This window comes from Rhinopithecus roxellana, chromosome 12 (genome assembly GCF_007565055.1).
Source record: "Rhinopithecus roxellana isolate Shanxi Qingling chromosome 12, ASM756505v1, whole genome shotgun sequence".
Taxonomy (NCBI): Eukaryota; Metazoa; Chordata; class Mammalia; order Primates; family Cercopithecidae; genus Rhinopithecus; species Rhinopithecus roxellana.
This window is the reverse complement of record NC_044560.1, coordinates 108,799,263-108,823,272: the sequence shown is the minus strand read 5'-3', so window position 1 is coordinate 108,823,272 and position 24,010 is coordinate 108,799,263. Positions and strand designations below refer to the sequence as shown.

General features: G+C 52.0%; 2 protein-coding genes across 2 annotated transcripts; one reads left to right on the top strand and one right to left on the bottom strand.

Annotated features, from left to right (window-relative positions):
* Positions 1 to 1,036: 1,036 nt before the first annotated feature.
* On the top strand, positions 1,037 to 16,361 carry TULP2 (TUB like protein 2). The gene is given in 13 exon segments (XM_030942347.1): positions 1,037 to 1,068; positions 1,507 to 1,558; positions 2,333 to 2,412; positions 2,414 to 2,457; positions 2,893 to 3,030; positions 3,234 to 3,398; positions 7,283 to 7,404; positions 8,948 to 9,289; positions 11,556 to 11,665; positions 13,371 to 13,485; positions 13,565 to 13,663; positions 15,174 to 15,345; positions 16,096 to 16,361. Coding segments are annotated over 13 exon segments (1,587 nt in total). The 3' UTR covers positions 16,212 to 16,361.
* Positions 16,362 to 19,850: 3,489 nt separating this feature from the next.
* PPP1R15A (protein phosphatase 1 regulatory subunit 15A) lies at positions 19,851 to 23,795 on the bottom strand. Its single transcript, XM_010368624.2, has 3 exons — positions 23,555 to 23,795; positions 21,299 to 22,975; positions 19,851 to 20,296 (listed from the first exon to the last, which is right to left on the bottom strand). Exons 2-3 carry the CDS (start codon positions 22,964 to 22,966, stop codon positions 19,934 to 19,936), a joined length of 2,031 nt encoding a protein of 676 aa, XP_010366926.1. The 5' UTR covers positions 22,967 to 22,975; positions 23,555 to 23,795; the 3' UTR covers positions 19,851 to 19,933.
* Between the last annotated feature and the right edge of the window lie 215 nt (positions 23,796 to 24,010).

Sequence of the window (24,010 nt, the reverse complement as noted above, 5' to 3'; positions counted from 1 at the left end):
AGTGTTGGGATTACAGGCGTGAGCCACTGCGCCCCGGCTCTTATAAGTTTCTTGTAAGCGAGATGTGTACAGTGAGGCCGCGAAGTCTCTGGTCTCTTTAAGGAACACCCACACGTCATTCGTGTTCAGAACCCCCGGAGCAGCGTTGCCTGGCTGCATCAGTGTCCGAGCTCATAACTTTGTTGGAAGTGGAGAGTGGAAGGTCAGAAGGGAGTGGACCAGGTCATGTCCCAGGGGAAATCCTCCCTCCCTCTGAACCCTCTTTCTTCTCCCTTCTTCGCAGATACGCCGAGATTAGGTCCCCACCTTCCAGAGGATCAGGTATTAGAGATTGGCCAGAGAGGCAAGGTACGGAGGCATCAATGTGAGCAGCCTCTGTAGGCACCTGGTGGGGAGAATGAGTCTCCCAGATCCCAAGCAGGTGGGCAGTGGAGTTCTAGGCCACTGGGGGCTGGGTGTTTGAGGTGCACAGTCCTGAGTGCTGATGCCTGGGTGCTGGAGAATTAGATATTCTGGGGAGAGAGAAGCATTCTTGCGGACACCTGTGGGAAGCTGGAAACAGGCTACTGGATCCCGACAGGAGTGGGTGCTGGGATTCGGGCTGCCTGGGTCCAGGAGCAAATTTAAAGGCAAGGATCAGGCCGGGCACAGTGGCGCATGCCTGTAATCCCAGCACTTTGGAAGGCCAAGGTGGGCGGATCATCTGAGGTCAGGAGTCAAACACCAGCCTGGCCAACATAGTGAAACCCGTTCTCTACTAAAATAAAAAAAAAATTAGGCATAATAGCGCACACCTGTAGTCCCAGCAACTCGGGAGGCTGAGGCAGGAGAATCGCTTGAACCCAGGAGGTGGAGGTTGCAGTGGCTGAGATGGCGCCACTGCACTGTAGCCTGGGTGACAGAGCGAGACTTGGCTGTCTCTAAATAAATAAATAAATCAAGCAAGCAAGCAAGCAAGCTAAGGATTAGGTTTTGGTGGGCAGGATCCACTGGGATGTTGGTTCGGATCCTGACTCCTCATTCTTGCTTCTGCAGAATGTCTCAGGATAATGACACATTGAGGAGAGAGTGAGTAGGGGAACAGATGGGTAGGGGTGGAGGTGGAAGGGGCTGGGGACCCCGTGCACTCAGCTCTGGCCTCATAACCATGTTTGCAGGTTCAGCACCATCGGCCTTGCAGGAAGGGGCTGCGGACCTGGACTCCTGTGTCCTAAAGGGAGGGGGCTAGGGTGCAGACTTCTGGGTCTGAAAGAGAAGGGGTTGGGGGCCCCAGACTCCTGAGTCCTGAGACAGGAAGGACCTGGGATCTCTGGGTCCTGGCTTCTGAGGGTCAGTGCCAGGACAAAGAGCCCCATAACTGGTAGAACAGGCTCAGGTTCTGCACCTTTTGTGACCTCACAGGTGCCCAGAACCCAAGTTGGGATAGGGGCAGGATGGAGGAGGGAGGGGCTCTTGGGCAACCGAGGTTCCCTGCAAACTGTCACCATGAGCCTGCATCTCTCTCAGCATCCTGGAGCATAAGCTTGCTGCTCTGAGGCTGCAGAAGCTGGAACAGCAGGTATTGTGCCCAGGAATCTCGCCACTCCAACTCTTCCGCCTTCTGTGCCTCCCCAGGGGCCTCTCCACCAGGTCTTGCTCTAGGACTCCCCGCCCGTGTTGGCTGTCTCTCATCCTTGAGTTTTCCCATTGAGAAATGAGAAAATAGGAATTTGGGGCCGGGCGCGGCAGCTCACGACTGTAATCACAGCACTTTGGGATGCTGAGGCGGGCAGATCACTTGAGGTCAGGAGTTCAAGACCAGCCTGGCCAACATGGTGAAACCTGTCTCTACTAAAACAAAAAAAGTAGCAGGGTGTAGTGGCAGGTGCCTGTAATCCCAGCTACTCGGTAGGCTGAGGCAGGAGAATCGTTTGAACCCGGGAGGCAGAGGCTGCATTGAGTGGAGATCGTGGTACTGTACTCCAGCCTGGGCAATAGAGCTAGACTGTGTCTCAAAAAGAAAAATAGGAAAAGAAAAAGAAAAAGAAAAGAAAATACGAATTGGGGGTCCTAAATAAGCAAAAAACCCTTGTGATGAATTTCTAAGGAACAAGCCTTCTAGAAGGCAGGACTCCTGGGTCCTGGGGGAGGAGAGGACAGGATGTCAGGACTCTTGGATCTGAGTTCAAGGGTGGAGTGAGGGAGGAGCAGCTGAAGCACTGAGGGCCTGGACATCTGGGCCCCAGTGGAGAAAGGGGTTCACGAACTCTCGAGCCATTGCCCCACGCCCCATCTCGCTTCTGTCTTCCCATCTGGTTCCTGCCCCCGACACCCACCTCTCCCATTTCCCCAGCGGCGGCTGTTAGAAAAGAAGCAGCGACAGAAGCGCCAGGAGCTCTTCATGGTTCAGGCCAATCCTGACGCTTCCCTGTGGCTGGCGCTCGTGTCTGGAGGAGGAGCGCCTTTTAGATGACAGAGGTGACCAAAGGCCCCTGGGGCTCCTCCTGGGGGCGTTCGCCTGGAGGGCAGGGGCCTGTGGGAGTCGTGGGCGGAGCCTAGTGGAAGAAGGGGTGGAGCCTTAGGGTGCGGACTTGGCGGTGGATGGGGGCGGGCCTTGGCCCAGGAGAGCTTTAGAACAAGGCCTGGCAGCGCCCAGAGGAGAGGATTATGGGGGCCCCTCCGCGGCAGGACCTGTGAGGGAGGGGTTCGGGGCGGGGCTACAGAGCGCAGGGGCGGTGCATGCTACAACTGGCAAGGGAAAGGGGTAAGAGAATGTGATGATTGGGTTTGGCAGAGCTCGGGGGTGGATCCTGGGAAAGCCGGGACCCCTACCCCAACATCCCAGTGGATCTTGTTTGGTTGCGGACCGGAATTTGTAGATCCTTTTCATGGGCTCGCTGCACCTACTCCCAGGCCCTACGAACCCTTTCCTCCGGAAGAAAGTGTCAGAGGCACATCTGCCCTCTGGCATCCACAGTGCCCTGGGCACCGTGAGCTGTGGTGGAGACGGCAGGGGCGAGCACGGCCTCCTGACACCCCGGACAGAAGCAGGTATTTGCAAGTCCTTGGACCTCCTAGACCCCAGAACTCCTCTCCTACTAGAATCCAGGAGTCTGGGACCTCAATCCATCTGTCCAAAATACTCAGGAGCTCAGGACCTCACCCACTCCTTCCTCACACCAAGGAGTTCAGATCCTGAGCTGCCTCCTCCTGCAGCATCCAGAAATCCAACTCTCCCCTCCTTCCTTACTCAGTGTTCAGGAATCTCGGTCTCCAGTCCCCTTTCTTATCCTGGCTCCCAGACAATTCCGATCCAGAATTGGAGGAAGTCTCCGTGGAGAATGGTTCGGTCTCTCCCCCACCTTTTAAACAGTCTCCGAGAATCCGACGCAAGGACTGGCAAGCCTGCCAACGACCTGGTAATTTAGGGGACATTGGGATGAAACCTGGGATCCCCTGGTTCATGCAGCAAATCTTCCCCTTTCTTAGGTAGCAGCTTCATTGAGGAATAGTTCACATACCATACAAGTCACCCATTTAAAGTTTACAATTCCATGGTTTCCAGTATACAGTTGCCCCTTGGTATCTGCAGGGGATGTGTTGTTCCCTGAACCCCAAAGATACCAAGATCCGCAGATGCTTGAGTCCCTTACATAAAATGGTGTAAAATTTGCATATAAACTATGAACATCCCTCCATGTACTGTAAGTCATCTCTAGGTAACTTATAATACCTAATACAGTATAAATGCAATGTAAATAGTTGTTGTTGTTACTGGGAGGGAGTCTCACTCTGTTGCCCAGGCTGGAGTGCAATGGCGTGATTTCGGCTCACTGCAACCTCCACCTCCCGGGTTCAAGCGATTCTCCTGCCTCAGCCTCCTGAGTAGCTGGGACTACAGGTGCGCACCACCAAGCTCGGCTAATTGTTGTATTTTTAGTAAAGATGGGGTTTCACCATGTTGACCAGACTGGTCTTAAACTCCTGACCTTGTGATCCGCCCACTTCAGCCTCCCAGAGTGCTGGGATTACAGGCGTAAGCCATCATGCCTGGCCTGTAAATAGCTGTTATACTTTATTTTTAAAAATTTTGAGGCCGGGCACGGTGGCTCAAGTCTGTAATCCCAGCACTTTGGGAGGCCGAGATGGGCGGATCACGAGGTCAGGAGATAGAGACCATCCTGGCTAACCCGGTGAAACCCCGTCTCTACTAAAAAAAATACAAAAAACTAGCCGGGCGAGGTGGCGGGCGCCTGTAGTCCCAGCTACTCGGGAGGTTGAGGCAGGAGAATGGCGTGAACCCGGGAGGCAGAGCTTGCAGTGAGCTGAGATCCGGCCACTGCACTCCAGCCCCGGGCGACAGAGCGAGACTCTGTCTCAAAAAAAAAAAAAAAAAAAATTTGGGTGGGGTGCGATGGCTCACGCCTGTAATTCCAGCACTTTGGGAGGCTGAAGGTGATTGGTCACTTGAGTCCAGGAGTTTGAGACCAGCCTGGCCAACATGATGAAATCATGTCTCTACTAAAAATACAAAAATTAGCCAGGCAAGGTGGTGCAGGCTTGTAATCCCAACTACTTGGGAGACTGAGGCAGAATAGTCGCTTGAATCCAGGAGGCCCAGGTTGCAGTGAGCCGAGATCATGCCACTGCACTCCAGCCTGGGTGACAAATCAATACTCTGTCTCAAAGAAAAAAAAATTGGTTCCGTTATTTATTGTTGTCTTGTTGTTTTTTAATTTTTTTCCTGAATATTTTGGGTCAACAGTGGGGATGCGGAGCCTGTAGGATACAGGAGGCTAACTGTATTTACATAATTCTGCAACCATCACCACAATCAATTTTAGAACATTTGTACCACCCCAGATAGAAATCCTGTATCATGGCTGGGCATGGTGGCTCACACCTGTAATCCCAGCACTTTGGGAGGCCAAGGTGGGTGGATCACCTGAGGCCAGGAGTTCAAGACCAGTCTGGCCAACATAGTGAAACCCAGTCTCTACTAAAAATACAAAACTTAGCTGGGTGTGGTGGCAGGCACCTGTAATCCTGAGGTGGGAGAATTGCTTGAACCCAGGAGACAGAGGTTGCAGTGACCTGAGATCAGGCCACTGCATTCCAGCCAGGGTGACAGAGTGAGACTTTGTCTCAAGAAAAAAAAAAAAAGAAAGAAAGAAATAGTGCATCAATTAGCAGTCACCTCTTTTCCATTTACCCCAGCCCTTGGCAAGCACCAATCTCCATTGTCTTCTTAGATTTGGCTATTCTGTACATCTCACACAAATGGAATCATACACTATGTGATCTTTTGTATGTGGCTTCTTTCTTCAATTCTTTTTCTTCTCTTGAGACAGAGTCTTGCTGTGTCTCCCAGCCTGGAGTGCAATGGCGTGATCTCGGTACGCTGCAACCTCCGCCTTCTGGGTTCAAGTGATTCTGCTGCCTCAGCCTCCCGAGTAGCTGGGGCTACAGGCACGCGCCACCATGCCCGGCTAATTTTTTATGTTTTTTAGTAGAGATGGGGTTTCACCGTGTTGGCGCAGCTGGTCTCAAACTCCTGAACTTGTGACTTGCCTGCCTTGGCCTCCCAAAGTGCTAGGATTACAGGCATGAGCCGCTGCACCTGACCTCTTTTCCTTTGAGATGGGGTGTCACTATGTTGCCTAGGCTGGTCTTGAACTCCTGGGCTCAAGTAAGCCTCCCACCTTGGCCTCCCAAAGTGCTGGGACTATGGGTGTGAGCCACCATGTGTCTTCATTCACTTCATTCACCTTACAATTTTTTTTTTTTTTTTTTTGAGACGGAGTCTCACTCTGTCACCTAGGCTGTGTGGGGAAAAGAGAGATAGGATTGTTACTGTGTCTATGTAGAAAAAGGAAGACATAAGAAACTCCATTTTGATCTGTACTAAGAAAAGCTGTTTTGCTTTGAGATGCTGTTAATCTGTAACTCTTGTCCCAACCCTGTGCTCACAAAAACATGTGTTGTATTGACTCAAGGTTTAAGGGATTTAGGGCCGTGCAGGATGTGCTTTGGTAAACATGGTTTTGCAGGCAGTATGCTTTGTGACAGTCTCGCCATTCTTCAGTCTCTATTAATCAGAGACATAATACACTGTGGAAGGCTGCAGGGACCCCTGTCCAAGAAAGCCTGGGTATTGTCCAGGATTCCCCCTACTGAGACAGCCTGAGATATGGCCTCGTGGGAAGAGAAAGACCTTACAGCCTCTCAGCCCGACACCCTTAAAGGGTCAGAGCTGAGGAGGATGAGTGAAAGAGGGAGGCCTCTATGCGGTTGAGATAAGAAGAAGGCATCTGTCTCCTGCACATCTCTGGAAATGGAATGACTCGGTGTAAAGTCGACCATACACTCTATTCTTTTTTTTTTTTTTTTTTTTTTTTGAGACGGAATCTCGCTCGGTCGCCCAGGCTGGAGTGCAGTGGCGCGATCTTGGCTCACTGCAAGCTCCGCCTCCCGGGTTCACGCCATTCTCCTGCCTCAGCCTCCCAAGTAGCTGGGACTACAAGTGCTCGCCACCACACCCGGCTAATTTTTTTGCATTTTTAGTAGAGATGGGGTTTCACCGTGTTAGCCTGGATGGTCTCGATCTCCTGACCTCGTGATCCGCCCGTCTCGGCCTCCCAAAGTGCTGGGATTACAGGCTTGAGCCACCGTGCCCGGCCCAATGACAGAATTCTTTTTTTTTTTTGAGACAGAGTCTCGCTCTGTCGCCCGGGCTGGAGTGCAGTGGCCGGATCTCAGCTCACTGCAAGCTCTGCCTCCCGGGTTCACGCCATTCTCCTGCCTCAGCCTCCCGAGTAGCTGGGACTACAGGCGCCCGCCACCTCGCCCGGCTAGTTTTTTTTTTGTATTTTTTAGTAGAGACGGGGTTTCACCATGTTAGCCAGGATGGTCTCGATCTCCTGACCTCGTGATCCGCCTGTCTCGGCCTCCCAAAGTCCTGGGATTACAGGCTTGAGCCACCGCGCCCGGCCCCAATGACAGAATTCTTATCACCCCAAACTCCATTCCCCCATCTTCAGTCTCTGTGATGCTTTGTCTGAGACAAGGAAAAGGGAAGACCCTAACCCCTCCCTGTCCTTAGATCCAGGGTAATCAGAAACTCTGATCCCTGTAGACTCCCATGCACCTGGAGGAGGAGGGTGTTGCAAGTGAGGGCGCTGAGTAATGAGTAGGGACTGAGAACCCAGGATTGTGGCCTTCTCTGGCTAGCACTGATGATGTTGTCCCACACTCCTGGGACCCAGTTGTCCTGAGCTTATTCCAGGCTTCTTTCATCCTTTAGGGACCCGTGCAGAGGGTGAGAGTGAATCCCAGGATGTCGGAGATGCATACAAGTCACCCAATATGGGACCAAACCCTGGCATGGATGGTGACTGGGCATATGAAAACTTGGCCTTCCACAAGGTGGGAAAATGCACAACCTCTCAGGATGTTGGAAGAGGAGGGCTAGCCTTGGACCTCTGGGGAGGGTGGGGCTAAAATTCTGCCTCCCAATCAGAAGCTCTTTTTCTTGGTGGTGATTAAGCTAGCAGAGACTCGTGTGTGTGTGTGTGTGTGTGTGTGTGTGTGTGTGTGTACTATTCATCAAATCGGAGGATTTGACTTGACATGGACATGGTCATTAAAATACAGCTTATGGCATGGTGACTCACGCCTGTAATCCCAGCACTTTGGGAGGCTGAGGTGGGCAGATCACTTGAGGTCAGCAGTTCGGGACCAGCCTGGCCAACATGGTGAAACCCTGTGTCTACTAAAATACAAAAATTAGCTGGGTGTGGTGGCACAAGCCAGCCATCCCAACTACTCAGGAGGCTGAGGCAGGAGAATCACTTGAACCCTGGAGGCGGAGGTTGCAATGAACTGAGATTACACTCCAGCCTGGGAGACAGAATGAGACTCTGTCTAAAAAAAAAAGGTCTTTCCATGGGACAGCGAGCTTCAGAAAGGGCAGAACACTGATCAAAAAGGGCCAATTGCGGGCCAGGAGCAGTGACTCACGCCTGTAATCCCAGCACTTTGGGAGGCCGAGGCAGGCAGATCACCTGGGGTCAGGAGTTCGAGACCAGCTTGGCCAACTTGGTGAAGCCCCGTCTCTACTAAAAATACAAAAATTAGACAGGTGTGGTGGCGCAAGCCTGTAATCCTAGCTATTCGGGAGACTGAGGCAGGATAATTGCTTGAACCTGGGAGGCGGAGGTTGCAGTGAACCGAGATCGAGCCACTGCACTCCAGCCTGGGCGACACAGCGAAACTCTGTCTCAAAAAATAAAAGGGCAAATTGGCACTCACTTTGGTGTTGGTGAAAGTGCAGTAGATGGTTTATCTTGGGGGCAGATGTGGGCTGTTACTATGTTATCTAGATCAAACCGATGGCCATTTTAACGGAATGGGCCGTGCTTTCAAAAAGGAATTCTCCAATCTGCAGGTGGAGGGGGTGTGGCTGCCGAGGAAAGCGAATAGACTGGCCAGTCAACAGAGGAGGGCCTGGCTGGGTGGACTGAATGAGATTTTTTTTTTTTTTTTTTTTTTTTTTTGAGACGGAGTCTCCCTCTGTGGCCCGGGCTGGAGTGCAGTGGCCAGATCTCAGCTCACTGCAAGCTCCGCCTCCCGGGTTCACGCCATTCTCCTGCCTCAGCCTCCCAAGTAGCTGGGACTACAGGCGCCCGCCACCTCGCCAGGCTAGTTTTTTGTATTTTTTAGTAGAGACGAGGTTTCACCATGTTAGCCAGGATGGTCTCGATCTCCTGACCTCGTGATCCACCCGCCTCGGCCTCCCAAAGTCCTGGGATTACAGGCTTGAGCCACTGCGCCCGGCCAATGAGATTTTTGACCAATAAGCAGAAAATGTGGATGGGCAAGGGCGGGACCCTAGGGCTGGGATGGCCAATCAGTAGTGAGCAAGGCTGGGGGCGTTGTCCCTCGACTTTGAATTTGGTACCTGGGCTAGGAAGAAGACTTGGAAAAGAAGAGAGAGGCCTCCGAGTCTACAGGGCCAAACTCCTCAGCAGCAGCTAACGAAGAGTTGTCCGAGGCCCTTCAGGGCGAGGGCGGCACAGACAGCGACCATATGAGGCAGGAAGCCTCCTTGGCAATCCGCTCCCCCTGCCCTCGGCTGGAGGAGGACATGGAAGCCTATGTGCTGCGGCCAGCAGTCCCGGGCACCAGGATGCAGTGCTACCTCACCCGTGACAAGCGCGGCGTGGATAAGGGCTCCTTCCCCCTCTACTCCCTCTACCTGGAGACCTCCGACAGCCTGAAGATGCAGTCAGCCTGCCCAACAGCCTTGGGAGTAAGGGCCCACTTCCGAAGCAAAATCCCACTCCTTTCTGAGCTAGATCAAGACCAGCCTGAGGCCGGGCGCAGTGGCTCATGCCTGTAATCCCAGCACTTTGGGAGGCTGAGGCGAGTGGATCACCTGAGGTCAGGAGTTGAAGACCAGCCTGAACAATATGGTGAAACCCCGTCTCTATTAAAAATACAAAAATTAGCCGGGTGTGGTGGCACACGCCTGTAGTCCCAGCTACTCAGGAGTCTGAGACAGGAGAATCGCTTGAACCTGGGAGATGGAGGTTGCAGTGAACCGAGATAGCATCACTGCACTCCAGCCTAGGTGACAGAGCAAGACTCCGTCTCAAAACACAAAATCAACCAACAAGCAAAAAAGACCAGCCTGGACAACATGGCAAAACCCTGTCTTTACAAAAAATACAAAAATTGGCCGGGCATGGTGGTATGCACCTGTAGTCCAAGCTACTCGGGAGGCTGAGGTGAGAGGATTGCTTGAGCCTGGGAGTTCGAGGCTGCAGTGACACGTGATCACGCCACTGCACTCCAGCCTGGGCGACAGAGTGAGACACTGTGTATAAAAAAAAAAAAAGGACCAGGTGTGGTGGCTCACATTTGTAATCCTAGAACTTTGGGAGGCCGAGGCGTGCAGATCACAAGGTCAGGAGTTCGAGACCAGCCTGGCCAACATGGCAACACCTCGTCTCTACTAAAAATACAAAAATTAGCCAGGTGTGGTGGTGGGCACCTGTAATCCTAGCTACTTGGGAGGCTGAGGCAGGAGAATGCTTGAAACTGGCCAAGCACGGTGGTTCACGCCTGTAATCTCACGCCTGTAATCTCAACATTTCGGAGGCCAAGGCGGGTGGATCGTTTGAGCTGATGAGTTCCAGATCAGCCTGAGCAGCATGGTGGAACCCTGTCTCTACATAAATTTAAAAAAAAAAAAAATTAGCCCGGCATGGTGATGCCCACCTGTAGTCCCAGCTACTTGGGAGGCTGAGGTGGGAAAATGGCTGGAGCCCAGGAGTTAGAGATTTCCTGTCAAAAAAAAAAAAAAAAAAAAAGTCTGGAACCTCCCTCACTGAGCCTTCCTTGCTATCAGCTCTCAGGTCTCACCCAATCCTGAGATAAATCCTGCCCTCAGCAACCAGGCCCCTCCCCTCACAGATTTGTCTTTCCAGATTCAAGCCACACTTCTCTCAATCTAGTCTTTCTGGCCTTTACCCTCCAAGTATGGTCTCCTCGGGGTATCCTCTCTCCCACCAGAAAGAGGTTTTCTGCCTACTCAGAGCCAAACCCATTTTTCCCAGATGAAATGCCTACCAAAGTCCTGCTGCAATATTGCAAGTGAGGGTGCTCCCCATTCTCCAAAGCCAGACCCTTCCTGGGCTAAGCTTCAACCCTGGACCCATAGGCGGAAGGAATGAGGGAGAGATATTAAGACAGGAAGCTTCCATTCAGGACCCTGCTGATGGCTTCCCTCAGTGAGAACCACATTTCCCAGTAAGTCTTGAGAAGCTCGTTGTGCCATCACCGGCTCCTCCATCATGGGACATGATGTTTCCTTGTCTTTGGACCCCTGGCTCTAACCAGCTACCAGAAGTCCATCCTTTTTTATTTTTTCTTTTTTTTGGAGACGGAGTCTCACTCTGTCGCTGTTGCCCAGGCTGGAGTGCAGTGGTGCGATCTCAGCTCACTGCAAGCTCCGCCTCCCGGGTTCACACCATTGTCCTGCCTCAGCCTGCCAAGTAGCTAGGGCTACAGGCGCCCACCACCACACCCAGCTAATTTTTTGTACTTTTAGTAGACACAGGGTTTCACCATGGTCTCGATCTCCCGACCTCGTGATCCACCCGCCTCGGCCTCCTGAAGTGCTGGGATTACAGATGTGAGCCACTGCGCCTGGCCTTTTTTTCATTATTTTTTATTTTTGTTTTGAGATGGAGTCTTGCTCTGTCGCCCAGGCTGGAGTGCAATGGCGCAATCTCAGCTGACTGCAACCTCTGCCCCCTGGGTTCAAGCAATTCTCCTGCCTCAACCTCCTTACTCCCTACTAGCCGGGATTACAGGCAGGCACTACCATGCCCGGCTAATTTTTTTTATTTTTGTGGAGACGAGGTTTCACCATGTTGACCAGGCTGGTCTCGAACTCCTGACCTCAAGTCATCTGCCCACCTCAGCCTCCCAAAGTGCAGGAATTACAGGTATGAGCCACCACACCCAGCCTCCAGAAGTCCATTCTAATGGACCGTTCCTCTCATCCATAGCACTTCCTCCTGGCTGGGCGAACTAGAAGGAGCAAAACTTGTAATTACCTCATCTCCCTGGATCCCACAGATCTGTCTCGGGATGGGGACAACTTCGTGGGCAAAGTCAGGTGGGCAGAGCTCTGACATGTGGTAAGGAGCAGGTAACAGGGAGCTTGGGGACAGGCGGATTTCATTTCCCAGCACGCCACACACAGCATACCTTCCACCTGCTCACTGCTCAGGGGCTAGAAGAACTGAAGGGTTTGGAACATAGGCTGCCATTTAAGGCATTTGACTCCTTGAGAGGCAAGGGACTGGGATTCCTAACTTTCTGTGGGAAAAGAGGCCTGGAATGTGTGAATTCTTCCATCCAAAAAGGAAGAGGGAGGTTGGGCGTGGTGGCTCACGCCTGTGATCCCAGCACTTTGGGAGGCCGAGGCGGGAGGATCACTTGAGGTCAGGAGCTTGGGACCAGCCTGGCCAACATGGTGAAACCTCATCTCTATCAAAATTCAAAAATTAGCCAGGCATAGTGGCATGCACCTGTAATGCCAGCTACTGGGGAGGCTGATGCAGGAGAGTCAGTTGAACCCAGGAGGCAGAGGTTTTGGTGAGCTGAGATTGAGCCATTACACTCCAGCTTGGGCAACAGAAAGAAAAAAAAAAAAAAAGAAGAAGAAGAAGAGGGTTTCTAAAAGGCCATTTAAGTAAAATAGGGAGACTACATAAGTTACATGGCTCACCCAAGAAATGGGGGGCCTGGGACCATGGATGCTGGAAACATGATTGTTTCATTTATTATTATTATTATTGAGACAGAGTTTCACTTTTGTTGCCCAGGATGGAGTGCAATGGCGCAATCTCGGTTCACTGCAACCTCCGCCTCCCGGGTTCAAGCAGTTCTCCTGCCTCAGCCTCCCGAGTAGCTGGGATTACAGGCATGTACCACCACACCTGGCTAATTTTGTATTTTTAGTAGAGACGGGGTTTCTCCATGTCTGTCAGGCTGGTCTTGAACTCCTGACCACAGGTGATCCATCCACCTTGGCCTGCCAAGATGCTGGGATTACAGGTGTGAGCCACTGCACCCGGACTCATTTATTTAATTTTTTTTTTTTTTTTTGAGACGGAGTCTCGCTCTGTCGCCCAGACTGGAGTGCAGTGGCCGGATCTCAGCTCACTGCAAGCTCCGCCTCCCGGGTTCACGCCATTCTCCCGCCTCAGCCTCCCAAGTAGCTGGGACTACAGGCGCCCGCCACCATGCCCGGCTAGTTTTTTTTTTTTTAGTAGAGGCGGGGTTTCACCGTGTTAGCCAGGATGGTCTCGATCTCCTGACCTCGTGATCCGCCCGTCTCGGCCTCCCAAAGTGCTGGGATTACAGGCTTGAGCCACCGTGCCCGGCCTTAATTATTTTTATTTATGTATGTATTTGTTTAGAGACAGGGTTTCATTCTGTCACCCAGGCTGGAGTGCAGTGGCAAGATCACACTCATTGTAGCCTTGACCTCTGGGGCTCAGGTGATCCTCTCACCTCAGCCTCTTGAGAGCTGGGACCACAAGCACAAACTGCCACACCCAACTAATTTTTCTATTTTTTTGTAGAGAAGGAGTTTTGCCATTTTGCCCAGGCTCAAGCTATCATCCTGCCTCTGCCTCCCAGAGTGCTGGGATTACAGGCGTGAACCCCTGTGCCCTGCCAGGAACATGATTCTTAGACATTCAGACATAGTCTTAGACATAGGGGATGGATGGGAAGAGTCGATGTGATGAGTGACACTTACTCAAAGAGTAACACTTGGCATTTTTATTCTATCCATTCCCTTCCTGAAGCAGATCCAATATCTTCGGCACCAAGTTCACCATCTTTGACAATGGGGTGAATCCCGCCCGGGAGCATTTAATCAAGAATACTGCCCGGATCAGACGGGAGCTGGGGGCTGTGTGTTATGTGAGTGTCCTGGGGATGACAGAATGGGGTAGGATGGTCAGAAGAAGGAACCAGGCCAACTGGAATATAATACCCCCAGGAGCCCAACATCTTAGGATACCTGGGGCCTCGAAAAATGACTGTGATTCTCCCAGGAACCAACACCCGGAACCAGAGAATCGATGTCCAGCCACGAAATGTGAGTCTCTGACGTCGGGAATCTCAGGGTCAATGGAGGAGAAAGGGCTGGGGCCGGTCCTCCTAGATCCCAGAGGAGGAATAAGAGGAGGAAGAGGAGGCCAGTGGGTTACAAGTGTCCTATGAAGCCTGAAGGACTGTTAGACTTCCATGTCTCAGGGAATAAAGACTAGAGACTCAAAACGTTTGCATCCAGAGAAAAAAGGGGTGGTGGTAGGTTAACAAACTCTTACCAAAAAGGGGTCTGATCCAGACTCCAAGAGAGGGTTCTTGGATCTCAGGCAAGAAAGAATCTGTGGCCATTCCATAGAGTCAAGTGAAAGCAAGTTTATCAGAGAAGAAACAAAAGAATGACTCCTCCATAGGCAAAGCAGCCTTGAGGCCAGCTGGTTGGCTATTTTTATGGTTATTTCTTGATTATATGCTAAACAAGAGGGGGATTATTCATGAGTTTTCTGGGAAAGGGGTAGGCAATTCCAGGAACTGAGGATTCCTCCCTCTTTCAGATTCTTTCTCTCTCTCTCTCTCTCTTTTTTTTGAGACACAGTCTTGCTCTGTCGCCCAGGCTGGAGTGCGGTGGCAAGATCTCGGCTCACTGCAAGCTGGGCCTCCTGGGTTCACGTCATTCTCCTGCTTCAGCCTCCCGAGTAGCTGGGACTACAGGCGCCCGCCACCACGCCCGGCTAGTGTTTTATATTTTTAGTAGAGACGGGGTTTCGCTGTGTTAGCCAGGATGGTCTCAATCTCCTGACCTCGTGATCCACGCGCCTCGGCCTCCCAAAGTGCTGGGATTACAGGCGTGAGCCACGGCACCCGGCAGTAACTTCCCTTAGAGGCAAAATTTATTCAAAGATCTGTGCTAACATTCTTAAATATCTGTTAGCTGTAATAAAGAAATCAGTGTACTTTATATTCTTAGCTCTCACAATTTAGCCTAAATATTTTGCCTGGCATGCTTATACTGGTCCAAGCAAGCATGAGGTCATAGCCTGTTCCTCTTCCTTATTTGAAGGTGTTTTTACCTTTCTCAGCATTCCACAAGTTACTTCCTCCTTCCTTTGTTCTCCTCCATTTTTTCCTCTTTTAAAAAGTTCTAAGTTGCTAGCCAATCGGGACAGATACAGAATGTGAGGTCCCATTCCAGCCAATGGAAACCGGACACAGCAGTAGGGTGGACGCGTCAGGTTATAAATGACCCTGTCTCCTTTGTTCGGTGTACTCTCATGGCAAAACTCCTGACAAGTGTACCCTTTCTGCAGAAAGTAAAAAAATGGCCTTGCTGAGGAAATTAAGTTTATGTTCAAGTGCTATTTCTTTACAGCACCGGGGAACAAGCATTTCTAACATTGTGATACCAGTCCTGTCAAACTCCTGTGTCATCCTGTGACTAAGAATGCCTAGCCTCCTGGGAAGGCAGCCCAGCAGGTCTCATCCTCATTTTACCCAGCCCCTGTTCAAGATGGAGTTTCAAAAGCCTCTGAGAAAACCATAGCCCCTTCTTTACCTTCTAGGAACGGGAGTCACTACTGAGTCGCTACCAACGTGGGGAAAAACAAGGGTTGCTTTTGCTGCACAACAAAACCCCATTGTGGAACGAGGAGAACGGTGTCTACACGCTCAATTTGCATGGTCGAGTCACTCAGACTTCAGTGAAGAACTTCCAGATCATGGATCCCAAACACCGTGAGCTCCTGGAAACCATTTTAGCTGGGCCAGGTGGGGTGGGGTTAGGGTGTGAACGGAAGGGAACTATATCTCCCATCATCACTTGAGCATTTTTCTAGGCAGGGCAGATGCCACCCTATTGCAAAGCCTATTGGGAATTGTAGTTTACACACCCCTCAAGGTTTCTGGCTTAGTAAGGGCACCACTCAGCCTCTTAAAAGTCTCAATTCTCGGCCTGGTGCAGTAGCTCACGCCTATAATCCTAGCATTTTGGGAGGCCAAGGCGGGTGGATCACTGGAGGTCAGGAGTTCGAGACCAGCCTGGCCAACATGGTGAAACCCTGTCTCTACTAAAAATACAAAATTAGCTAGGCATGGTGGCACATGCCTGTAATCCCAGCTACTTGGGAGGCTGAGGCAGAAGAATTGCTTGAACCTGGGAGGCAGAGGTTGCCGTCAGCCAAGATCAGGCCACTGCACTCCAGCCTGGATGACAGAGCAAGACTCTGTCTCAAAAAAAGAAAAAAGAGGACGAGGTGGCGGGCGCCTGTAGTCCCCGCTACTCAGGAGGCTGAGGCAGGAGAATGGCGTGAACCCGGGAGGTGGAGCTTGCAGTGAGCTGAGATCACTCCACTAAACTCCAGCCTGGGCAACAGAGCGAGACTCCGTCTCAAAAAAAAAAAAGAAAAAAGAAAAAAAAATAGTCTCAGTTCTCGAAGCTGGAAGATGACAGTCTGGCTAAGGCTTCGTTCCTGATTCACTTCTCAGCGGAACATCTGGTGCTCCAATTCGGCCGAGTGGGCCCAGACACATTCACCATGGACTTCTGCTTCCCGTTTAGCCCGCTCCAGGCCTTCGGCATCTGCTTGTCCAGTTTCAGTTAGAAGCTGGCTGTTGAATAACTCAATAAAATACCATACCCTTACCAGTTTCTGTGCCTCCTCATTTGGAGGAAGGGCCCGGACATGCCTTCTTTTGCACCACCTTAATAACCAACACTGGCCGGGCAAGCTGGCTCACACCTGGAATCCCAGCACTTTGGCAGGCTGAAGCTGGTGGATCACCTGAAGTCAGGAGCTCGAGAACAGCCTGGCCAACATGTGAAACCCTGTCTCCACTAAAAGTACAAAAATTAGCTGGGCGTGGTGGCTGACACCTGTAATCCCAGCTACTCGGAAGACTGAGGCAGGAGAAACACTTGAACCCAGGAAGCGGAGGCTGCAGTGAGCCGAGATAGCTCCACTTCACTCCAGTCAGACTCTCTCAAAAAAAAAAAAAAAAAAAAAAAGAAAAAAAAAAATGCTGGGCGCAGTGGCTCACGCCTGGAATCCCAACACTTTAGGAGGTCAAGGTGGAAGGATCACTTGAGGTCAGGAGTTCAAGACCAGCCTCGCCAATATAGCAAAACCCCGTCTCTACTAAAAATACAAAAATTAGCTGGTGGTGCATGCCTGTAATCCCAGCTACTCTGTTGGCCGAGGCATGATAATTGCTTGAACCTGGGAAGCGGAGGTTGCAGTGAGCCGAAATAGTGCCACTGCACTCCAGCCTGGGCAAGAGAATGTGACTCTATCTCAAAAAAAAAAAAAAAAAAAAAGGCCAGGTGCAGTGGCTCACGCCTGTAATCCCAGCACCTTGAGAGGCCGAGGCGGGCGGATCAAGAGGTCAGGAGATTGAGACCATCTTGCTCTAAAAAAAAAAAAAAAAAAAAACCCGGAAGTGGTGGTGCATGCCTGTGGTCTCAGCTTCTTGGGACACTGAGCCAGGAGAATTATTTTTTGTTTTCTGGTTTTTTTGGGGGGCGGGGAAGGGGATGGACTCTTGCTCACTGCAAGCTCCGCCTCCCGGGTTCATGCCATTCTCCTGCCTCAGCCTCCTGAGTAGCTGGTACTACACTTGCCTACCACCATGCCCGGCTAATTTTTTTTTTTGTACTTTTAGTAGAGATGGGGTTTCACTGTGTTAGCCAGGATGGTCTCGATCTTCTGACCTTGTGATCCACCCACCTCGGCCTCCCAAAGTGTTGGGATTACAGGCGAGAGCCACCGCACCCAGCCAGGAGAATTGTTTTAACCTGGGAGGTGGAGGTTGCAGTGAGCCAAGATGCCACCACGGCACCCCAGCCTGGGCAACAGAGTGAGACTCCGTATCAAAAAAAAAAAAAAAAAAACCAGTATATAGAATAATTACCCTATTATAGCATTTATTTCATGAGCATTGTTTTAAGTTTTAACCCCTTTGAGGCCTTATAATCCCATAAGGTATGTACAATTGTTAGTCACCTTACAGATAAGGAAACTAGGTCTATGGACACAGGGCTTATCAATGTGAAATCAGGCTGTGACAGCAATCATATAGGGTGGTTGCAGGAGATTAGAAAATTCCAGGCAGCAGTTTCACATGACCAGACCAGCAACAGGAAACTTGAAATAGCTACAGAAACTATGGGTTGATAAGATCCCAAAAAACCAGGTTGTAGGCCAAGTAGACTAAGACCAACTAGACCCAATATGGTGCTGGGTCTGACCTCGGTTTCCCGTAGGACCTCATTATGTGTTCATTGACACAGTCACACACCCACCAACATCATGACAATCCTAGGAACACCCATATTTGGTGTAAAGATGGGTGGCACCTCAGTTCTGAGAAATCTCCATCTTTTTCCAGGAATGCTCATGAGTGTTTTACCCGTTGGTTAAAAAAATCCAAAAAGGGCCGGCATCGTGGCTCACGCCTGTAATCCCAGCACTTTGAGAGGCTGAGGCAGGTGGATCACTTGTGGTCAGGAGTTTGAGACCAGCTTGGCCAACATGGAGAAACCCTATTTCTACTAAAAATACGAAAAATTAGCCCGGCGTGGTGGTGCCTGCAGTCCCAGCTGCTTGGGAAGCTGAGGTAGGAGAACTGTTTGAACCCAGGAGGCAGAGGTTGCAGTGAGCTGAGATGGTGCCACTACACTCCAGCCTGGGCTGGGTGACAGAACAAGACTCTATCTTTAAAAAAAAACAAACAAAAAACCCATAAATGTAGCAGCCCCAACCCCCCTTGCACATGATTGTCTCGAGTCCCCTTTCATGAGTGTGGACTTTCCCCTTTGTAATAAATGCTGTATTTTCACTCTTTTTTTTTTTTTTTTTTGAGACGGAGTCTCGCTCTGTCGCCCAGGCTGGAGTGCAGTGGCGGGATCTCAGCTCACTGCAAGCTCCGCCTCCTGGGTTCACGCCATTCTCCTGCCTCAGCCTCCAGAGTAGCTGGGACTACAGGCGCCCGCCACTTCGCCCGGCTAGATTTTTTTTTTGTATTTTTTTAGTAGAGACGGGGTTTCACCGTGTTAGCCAGGATGGTCTCGATCTCCTGACCTCGTGATCCGCCCGTCTTGGCCTCCTAAAGTGCTGGGATTACAGGCTTGAGCCACCACGCCCGGCCTGTATTTTCATTCTTTTCCAACTCATCCTTGAATTCATTCTCATGACAGTGTCAAAAGCCTGGACACTGGCTGAGGGGGAGGTCCCACCCAGGTGTGGGGACCTCGATACCCACTGGTATCAAAGCAACAGGCAATATAAAGGCCTGTAGAGATTGAGCCTTAATGGTCCAGCAAGGCACAGACAACTGTGCCTCCTTTTAGGGATCTGTGACTCAAGGCTCCAGCTCCCTTGGGGGCGGTGATAATTTTCCCAAGGTACGCAGATGTCAAAGAAAAACTACAGGCCGGGGCCAGGTGCGGTGGCTCACGCCTGTAATCCCAGCACTTTGGGAGGCCAAGGTGGGTGGATCATGAGGTCAGGAGTTCGAGACCAGCCTGATCAACATAGTGAAACCCCGTCTCTACTAAAAATACAAAAATTAGCCAGGCGTGGTGGCGCATGCCTGTAATCCCAGCTACTCAGGAAACTAAGACAGGAGAATCGCTTGAACCCAGGAGGCAGAGATTGCAGTGAGCCAAGATCGTACCACTGCACTCAAGGCTGGGTGACAGAGCAAGACTCCATCTCAAAAAACAAAAAACAAAAAAACAAAACTATAGGCCAGGTGTGGTGGCTCACGCCTGTCATCTCAGCATTTTGGGAGGCCAAGGCAAGTGGATCATGAGGTCAGGAGTTTGAGACCAGCCTGGCCAACATAGTGAAACTCCGTCTCTACTAAAAGTACAAAAATTAGCCAGACGTGGTGGCACGCACCTGTAGTCCCAGCTACTTGGGAGGCTGTGGCAGGAGAATCGCTTGAACCCGGGAGGCAGAGGTTGTGGTGAGCTGAGATCGTGCGTGCCATTGTACTTTGGCCTGGACAACAGAGCGAGACTCAGTCTCAAAAAAAAAAAAAAAAAAAAAAAAAAAAACAACTATAAAACCCACCAGCTGTTAGGTTCAAAAGAAGCCTCGGGATGAGTGGAAGCGAATTTGAGGAAAAGCAGTTTATGCCCCAGTGAAGTGCTTTGTTTTATGCTATTCTCTTCCCAGCTACCTCGGGGACCTGTGAAAACAGAATGCTGTCCGTTTCTGACACACACACAGACCCTGCTTGCTACAAATCAAAAGGCTTTATTCCTTATATAAACCCACACTTAGAAAAAATAGTTAATAAATTATAGGCAAACCAGTTGGTCTTAGCCACGCCTCCCAATGAGGTCCAGGGGAGCCGCTGCTGCACCAGGAGAGGAGGGGGAGGGTGTGGCAACAGCTTGGCTCAAGGGCATGGCCTGGACTGGAGACAAAGGGACAGAGGAGGAAGGCAAGGTCTGGGTGAGGGCAGGGATGGGGGCTAAAGGTGGGTTCCTGAGGCGTGCCCAGGCTCTGGCCCGGGCAGCAGGGGTGAGGCAGGGGCTCAGCTCCTCCTGGGCCTGGGCAATACGGCGTGCGAAGCGGCTTCGATCCCGAGCAAGCTGCTCCCAGGGGCCCTGGCGGGCGGCCTGGGCCGGCCCTGCCCAGACAGCCAGAAAATGGACAGTGACCTTCTCGGAGAAATGCACCTGGGGGCAGACACAGGGACACAGGCAGGAGAGGGACACAGCCACCGGAATCCGGATGGGGAAGAGAGAGACAGAAGCAAACAAAAATTAGTTATTACACAAAAATGCTTTCTATCTGGCTAGTCACTTGCCTGTCACTGTCATGGGATTCTCCATCTGACTCACTGAAGGCAAAGATGGTTTCCTGGGGTTGCTGTGAGCCACAGCTGCTCCCTCCTCCCCCAGGGGCCTGGCCTCTTACAAGAGATTGCGTGACAGTGTACACAGCCCTCCCCATAGAAATGACACGCAATCCTCTGCAACATACAGGGACCCAGGAGTCTCAGCCTCCAGCCCCTTCCTCTCCAAGACTCAAGAATCTGGGCTCTCAGCCAGACGTGGTAGCTCATGCCTGTAATCCCAGCACTTGGGGAGGCTGAGATGGGCACATCACGTGAGGTCAGGAGTTCAAGACCAGCCTGGCCAACATGGTGAAACCCCCATCTCTACTAAAAATACAAAAAAAATTAGCTGGCTGTGGTGTCGTGTGCCTGTTATCCCAGATACTCTGGAGGCTGAGGGATGAGAATTGCTTGAACTTGGGCTGCAAAGGTTGGCAGTGAGCCAAGATCGCACCACTGCACTCCAGCCTGGGTAATAGTGCAAGACTCTGACTCAATTAAAAAAAAAAAAAAAAAGGTCAGGCGCAGCGACTCATGCCTGTAATCCCAGCATTTTGGGAGGCTGAGGTGGGCGGATCACAAGGTCAGGAGATGGAGACCATCTTGGCTAACACGGTGAAACCCCTTCTCTACTAAAAATACAAAAAAGTATCCGGGCGTGGTGGCGGGCACCTGTAGTCCCAGCTACTCGAGAGGCTGAGGCAGGAGAATGTAAACCTGGTGTAAACCCGGGAGGTGGAGCTCGCAGTGAGTCGAGATCACGCCACTGCACTCCAGCCTGGGCAACAGAGCAAGACTCCGTCTCAAAAAAAAAAAAAGAATCTGGGCTCTCAGCACCCACCTTTCTGGCCTTTAGGGGAGTCTCGGGGTCCAGATCACGGGTAGAGGTTTCTGGGCGCTTGAGCCGCCTTTGTAGTCGGAGGGGCAGTCTAGGAGGAGCCCAGGGAGGTGGTGGCTTCTCTCCAGGTACATAGATGGCCACTCGGAAGGGGCAGGGCTCAGCTTCTCCCCAGTCCTCAGCAGCTTCCTCTTCCTCTGTCTCCTTTCCAGGTCGGTATACCCAGCCCCTGAAGTGGGCACTCTGGGCCAGGTGGGAGGGATGTGGGTCTGACTCAGCTTCTCCCACAGCTGCTTCTGAATCATCTTCCTTATCCTCACTACCCACATCCTCATCTTCCTCCTCCTCCGGGTCCTCTCCTGGCCGATACACCCAGGCCTTCAGGAAAGCACTTGCAGGGGGTGTGGAAGTGGAAATCTCAGCTTCTCTTTCATCCTCAGCTGATCCTGTATCACTGTCCTCATCTTCCTCCTCCTCTGTGTCCTCTCCTGGCCGATACACCCAGGACTTCCAGAAGATACCTGTAGCAGGAGTGGAACAGGAAGCCTCAGCTTCTCCCTCTTCCTCATCTGATCCAGAGTCACTGTCCTCATCTTCTTCCTCATCTTCCTCTTCCTCTGTGTCCTCTCCAGGCCAATACACCCAGGCCTTCAGGAAGGCACTTGAGGGGGGGATGCAGGGAGGACACTCAGCTTCTCCATCCTTCTCAGCTGCCCCCAAAATCTTGACCTCACCCTCCTCTTCATCACTGGGTTGGCACCACCAGGACTTGAGCTGGGGCCTCTGGGCTGGGGGTGAGGAGCGTGGCCCTGGGGCAGTTTCTCCTTTCCCAGCTTCTTCGTGTGCCTTTTCCTCCTTCTCCTCGGACACCTCTCCTGAACGATACTCCCAGGCCCTGGGGTTGGAGCCTGAAGATGGGGGGGACACGGAGTTCTTCCTGGCTCCTTTACTTTTTTCTATTCTTCTTTCGTCCTCCGTGGCTTGATTCTCTTCCTCCCCTGGGCAAGATGCCCAAGTGCTGGGCTTGGATCCTGGAGACAAGGCAGAAGTAGAGGTTCTGCCAGTTTCTTTCTTTACAGCTTCTTCATCGTCCTCTTCCTCCACTGCTGGACAACACTCCCGGTGTGATCGAGGATAAGAGAACTTGTTAACTCCCTCCTCTTCAGCAGCTCCCTCTTCCTCAGCTTTCTCCTCCCCTGGGTTCTTATCAGAACCTTGCAGCCTCCTTATCAGAAGGCTGGGAGACAGGGGAGCAGGTTGGCCATCTGCAAATTGACTTCCCTGCCCTCTAGGGACACTGGCTGCTTCTCGCTCACTATACATGTCATCATCATCATCCAAAAGTCCCCAGGCTTCAGGAAGGGAACTGCTGGTTTTCAGGCCCAGTGTCTCTCTGTTCTCTCCAGGGCCTCCACCTTCTTCAGCCTCCTCATCAGGGTGTCTGCCCCAAGGGGTATGGGGGGTTGCTAGAGGAGTCCTAGCTTCTCCCTCCAGGCCAGCTTCTACCAGAGCTGCTCCTTTTACTGCCTCCACCAGCCAGGGCTCTGGAGGTCCCAGGCCCCTCAGGCGGCTCCAGGCCCGGCTGAGGAGGCCCATCACTGGGGACAGGAGGAAGAAAGGGTGGGCATCCCTCCATGGGGTAGCCTGATGGGGTGCTTGGCCTGGGGCCATGTGTCTGGGCTGGAAAAGGGGGAGGAAAAAATAAAGTTTAGGGGCCATTTAGGGGATGGCATCCGGGCATGACTATGAGTCATAGCAACAGAAATAGTAACACGACCATTGTCAATAGCAACGCACGAGTCCCAAATTCCTTTCTGATCTCAGTCACGCCCATCTCTGTCCCTTGGCTCTGTTCTCTCATCTCTCAATAGCCAGGAGTCTGAGCCCCTAGTTCTTCCTTAGATCCAAGGGTCCAAGCCCCCAGCCCCCTCTTTCTTCAGACGCAGAAGTCCCAGTCCCAAGAGCCAAGAACAAAAGTCTTTTGCTTGCTTCCCTTGGCGACAAAGTCATAGTCCCTCCCTAGCTCTCTCATCCTGCTGAAGATCGGCAGATCAAACCCTCACACCCTCCTCCCCTGCAGACTCAAGCATTCTGACCCGACCCCCCACTTGCTAGATGATTCCTTCACCCGGACCCAAGAATCTGGCTTCCAGATCCCTCCTCCCTCAGGCTCAGGACTCCAGGCTCCCAACCCCTTCTCCCTCCTAAATCCAGGCCCCCAGCCCCGTGGGGACCCAGGCGTTCCGACCCCTTACTCACCGGTGGGGGGCTGCGCGTCACCCCGGGGGCAGGAGCGCCGGCTCGGTCTGCCAGAAGCGATCACAGGTCCTGACGGTTAGGAAGGCCAGCGCGTTCATCTCACCCTCAGACGTCGGGCTCCAGGGGACTCAGAGTATCTCCGGCTGCCTCAAGCGCAGTGGCGACAAGCGGGCGCGGGGTCCTGCAGCGTCTTGCATACGATCAACAACTGGGACGGGAACCAACACGATGAGCCAAGCGTAGGCCGCGGGGCTTTTATATTCTACAGCGCCCGGCGTGCTGACGTCACGGGGAGAGGCGGGGTTTCGAGACCACAACCCGAAGGGTGGGAAGTGAAAGACCGGACTTCTCGCGGAGATTCCAGCCTTTGTAACGTCACGGCGGAGTTTCCGAGCGTGACCACGCCCCACCAACAAGCGAACTGTCAATCAAATGCGTGGTCCCGCTTCAGCAGCG

What these genes read in the sequence shown, in the direction of transcription:
- PPP1R15A (XM_010368624.2), bottom strand. Translation starts at nt 22,966, where the DNA reads ATGGCCCCAGGCCAAGCACCCCATCAGGCTACCCCATGGAGGGATGCC. An exon ending in CTCCCCTAAAGGCCAGAAAG is followed by an intron (nt 20,297 to 21,298) that starts GTGGGTGCTGAG and finishes GTCTGCCCCCAG; the next exon opens with GTGCATTTCTCCGAGAAGGT.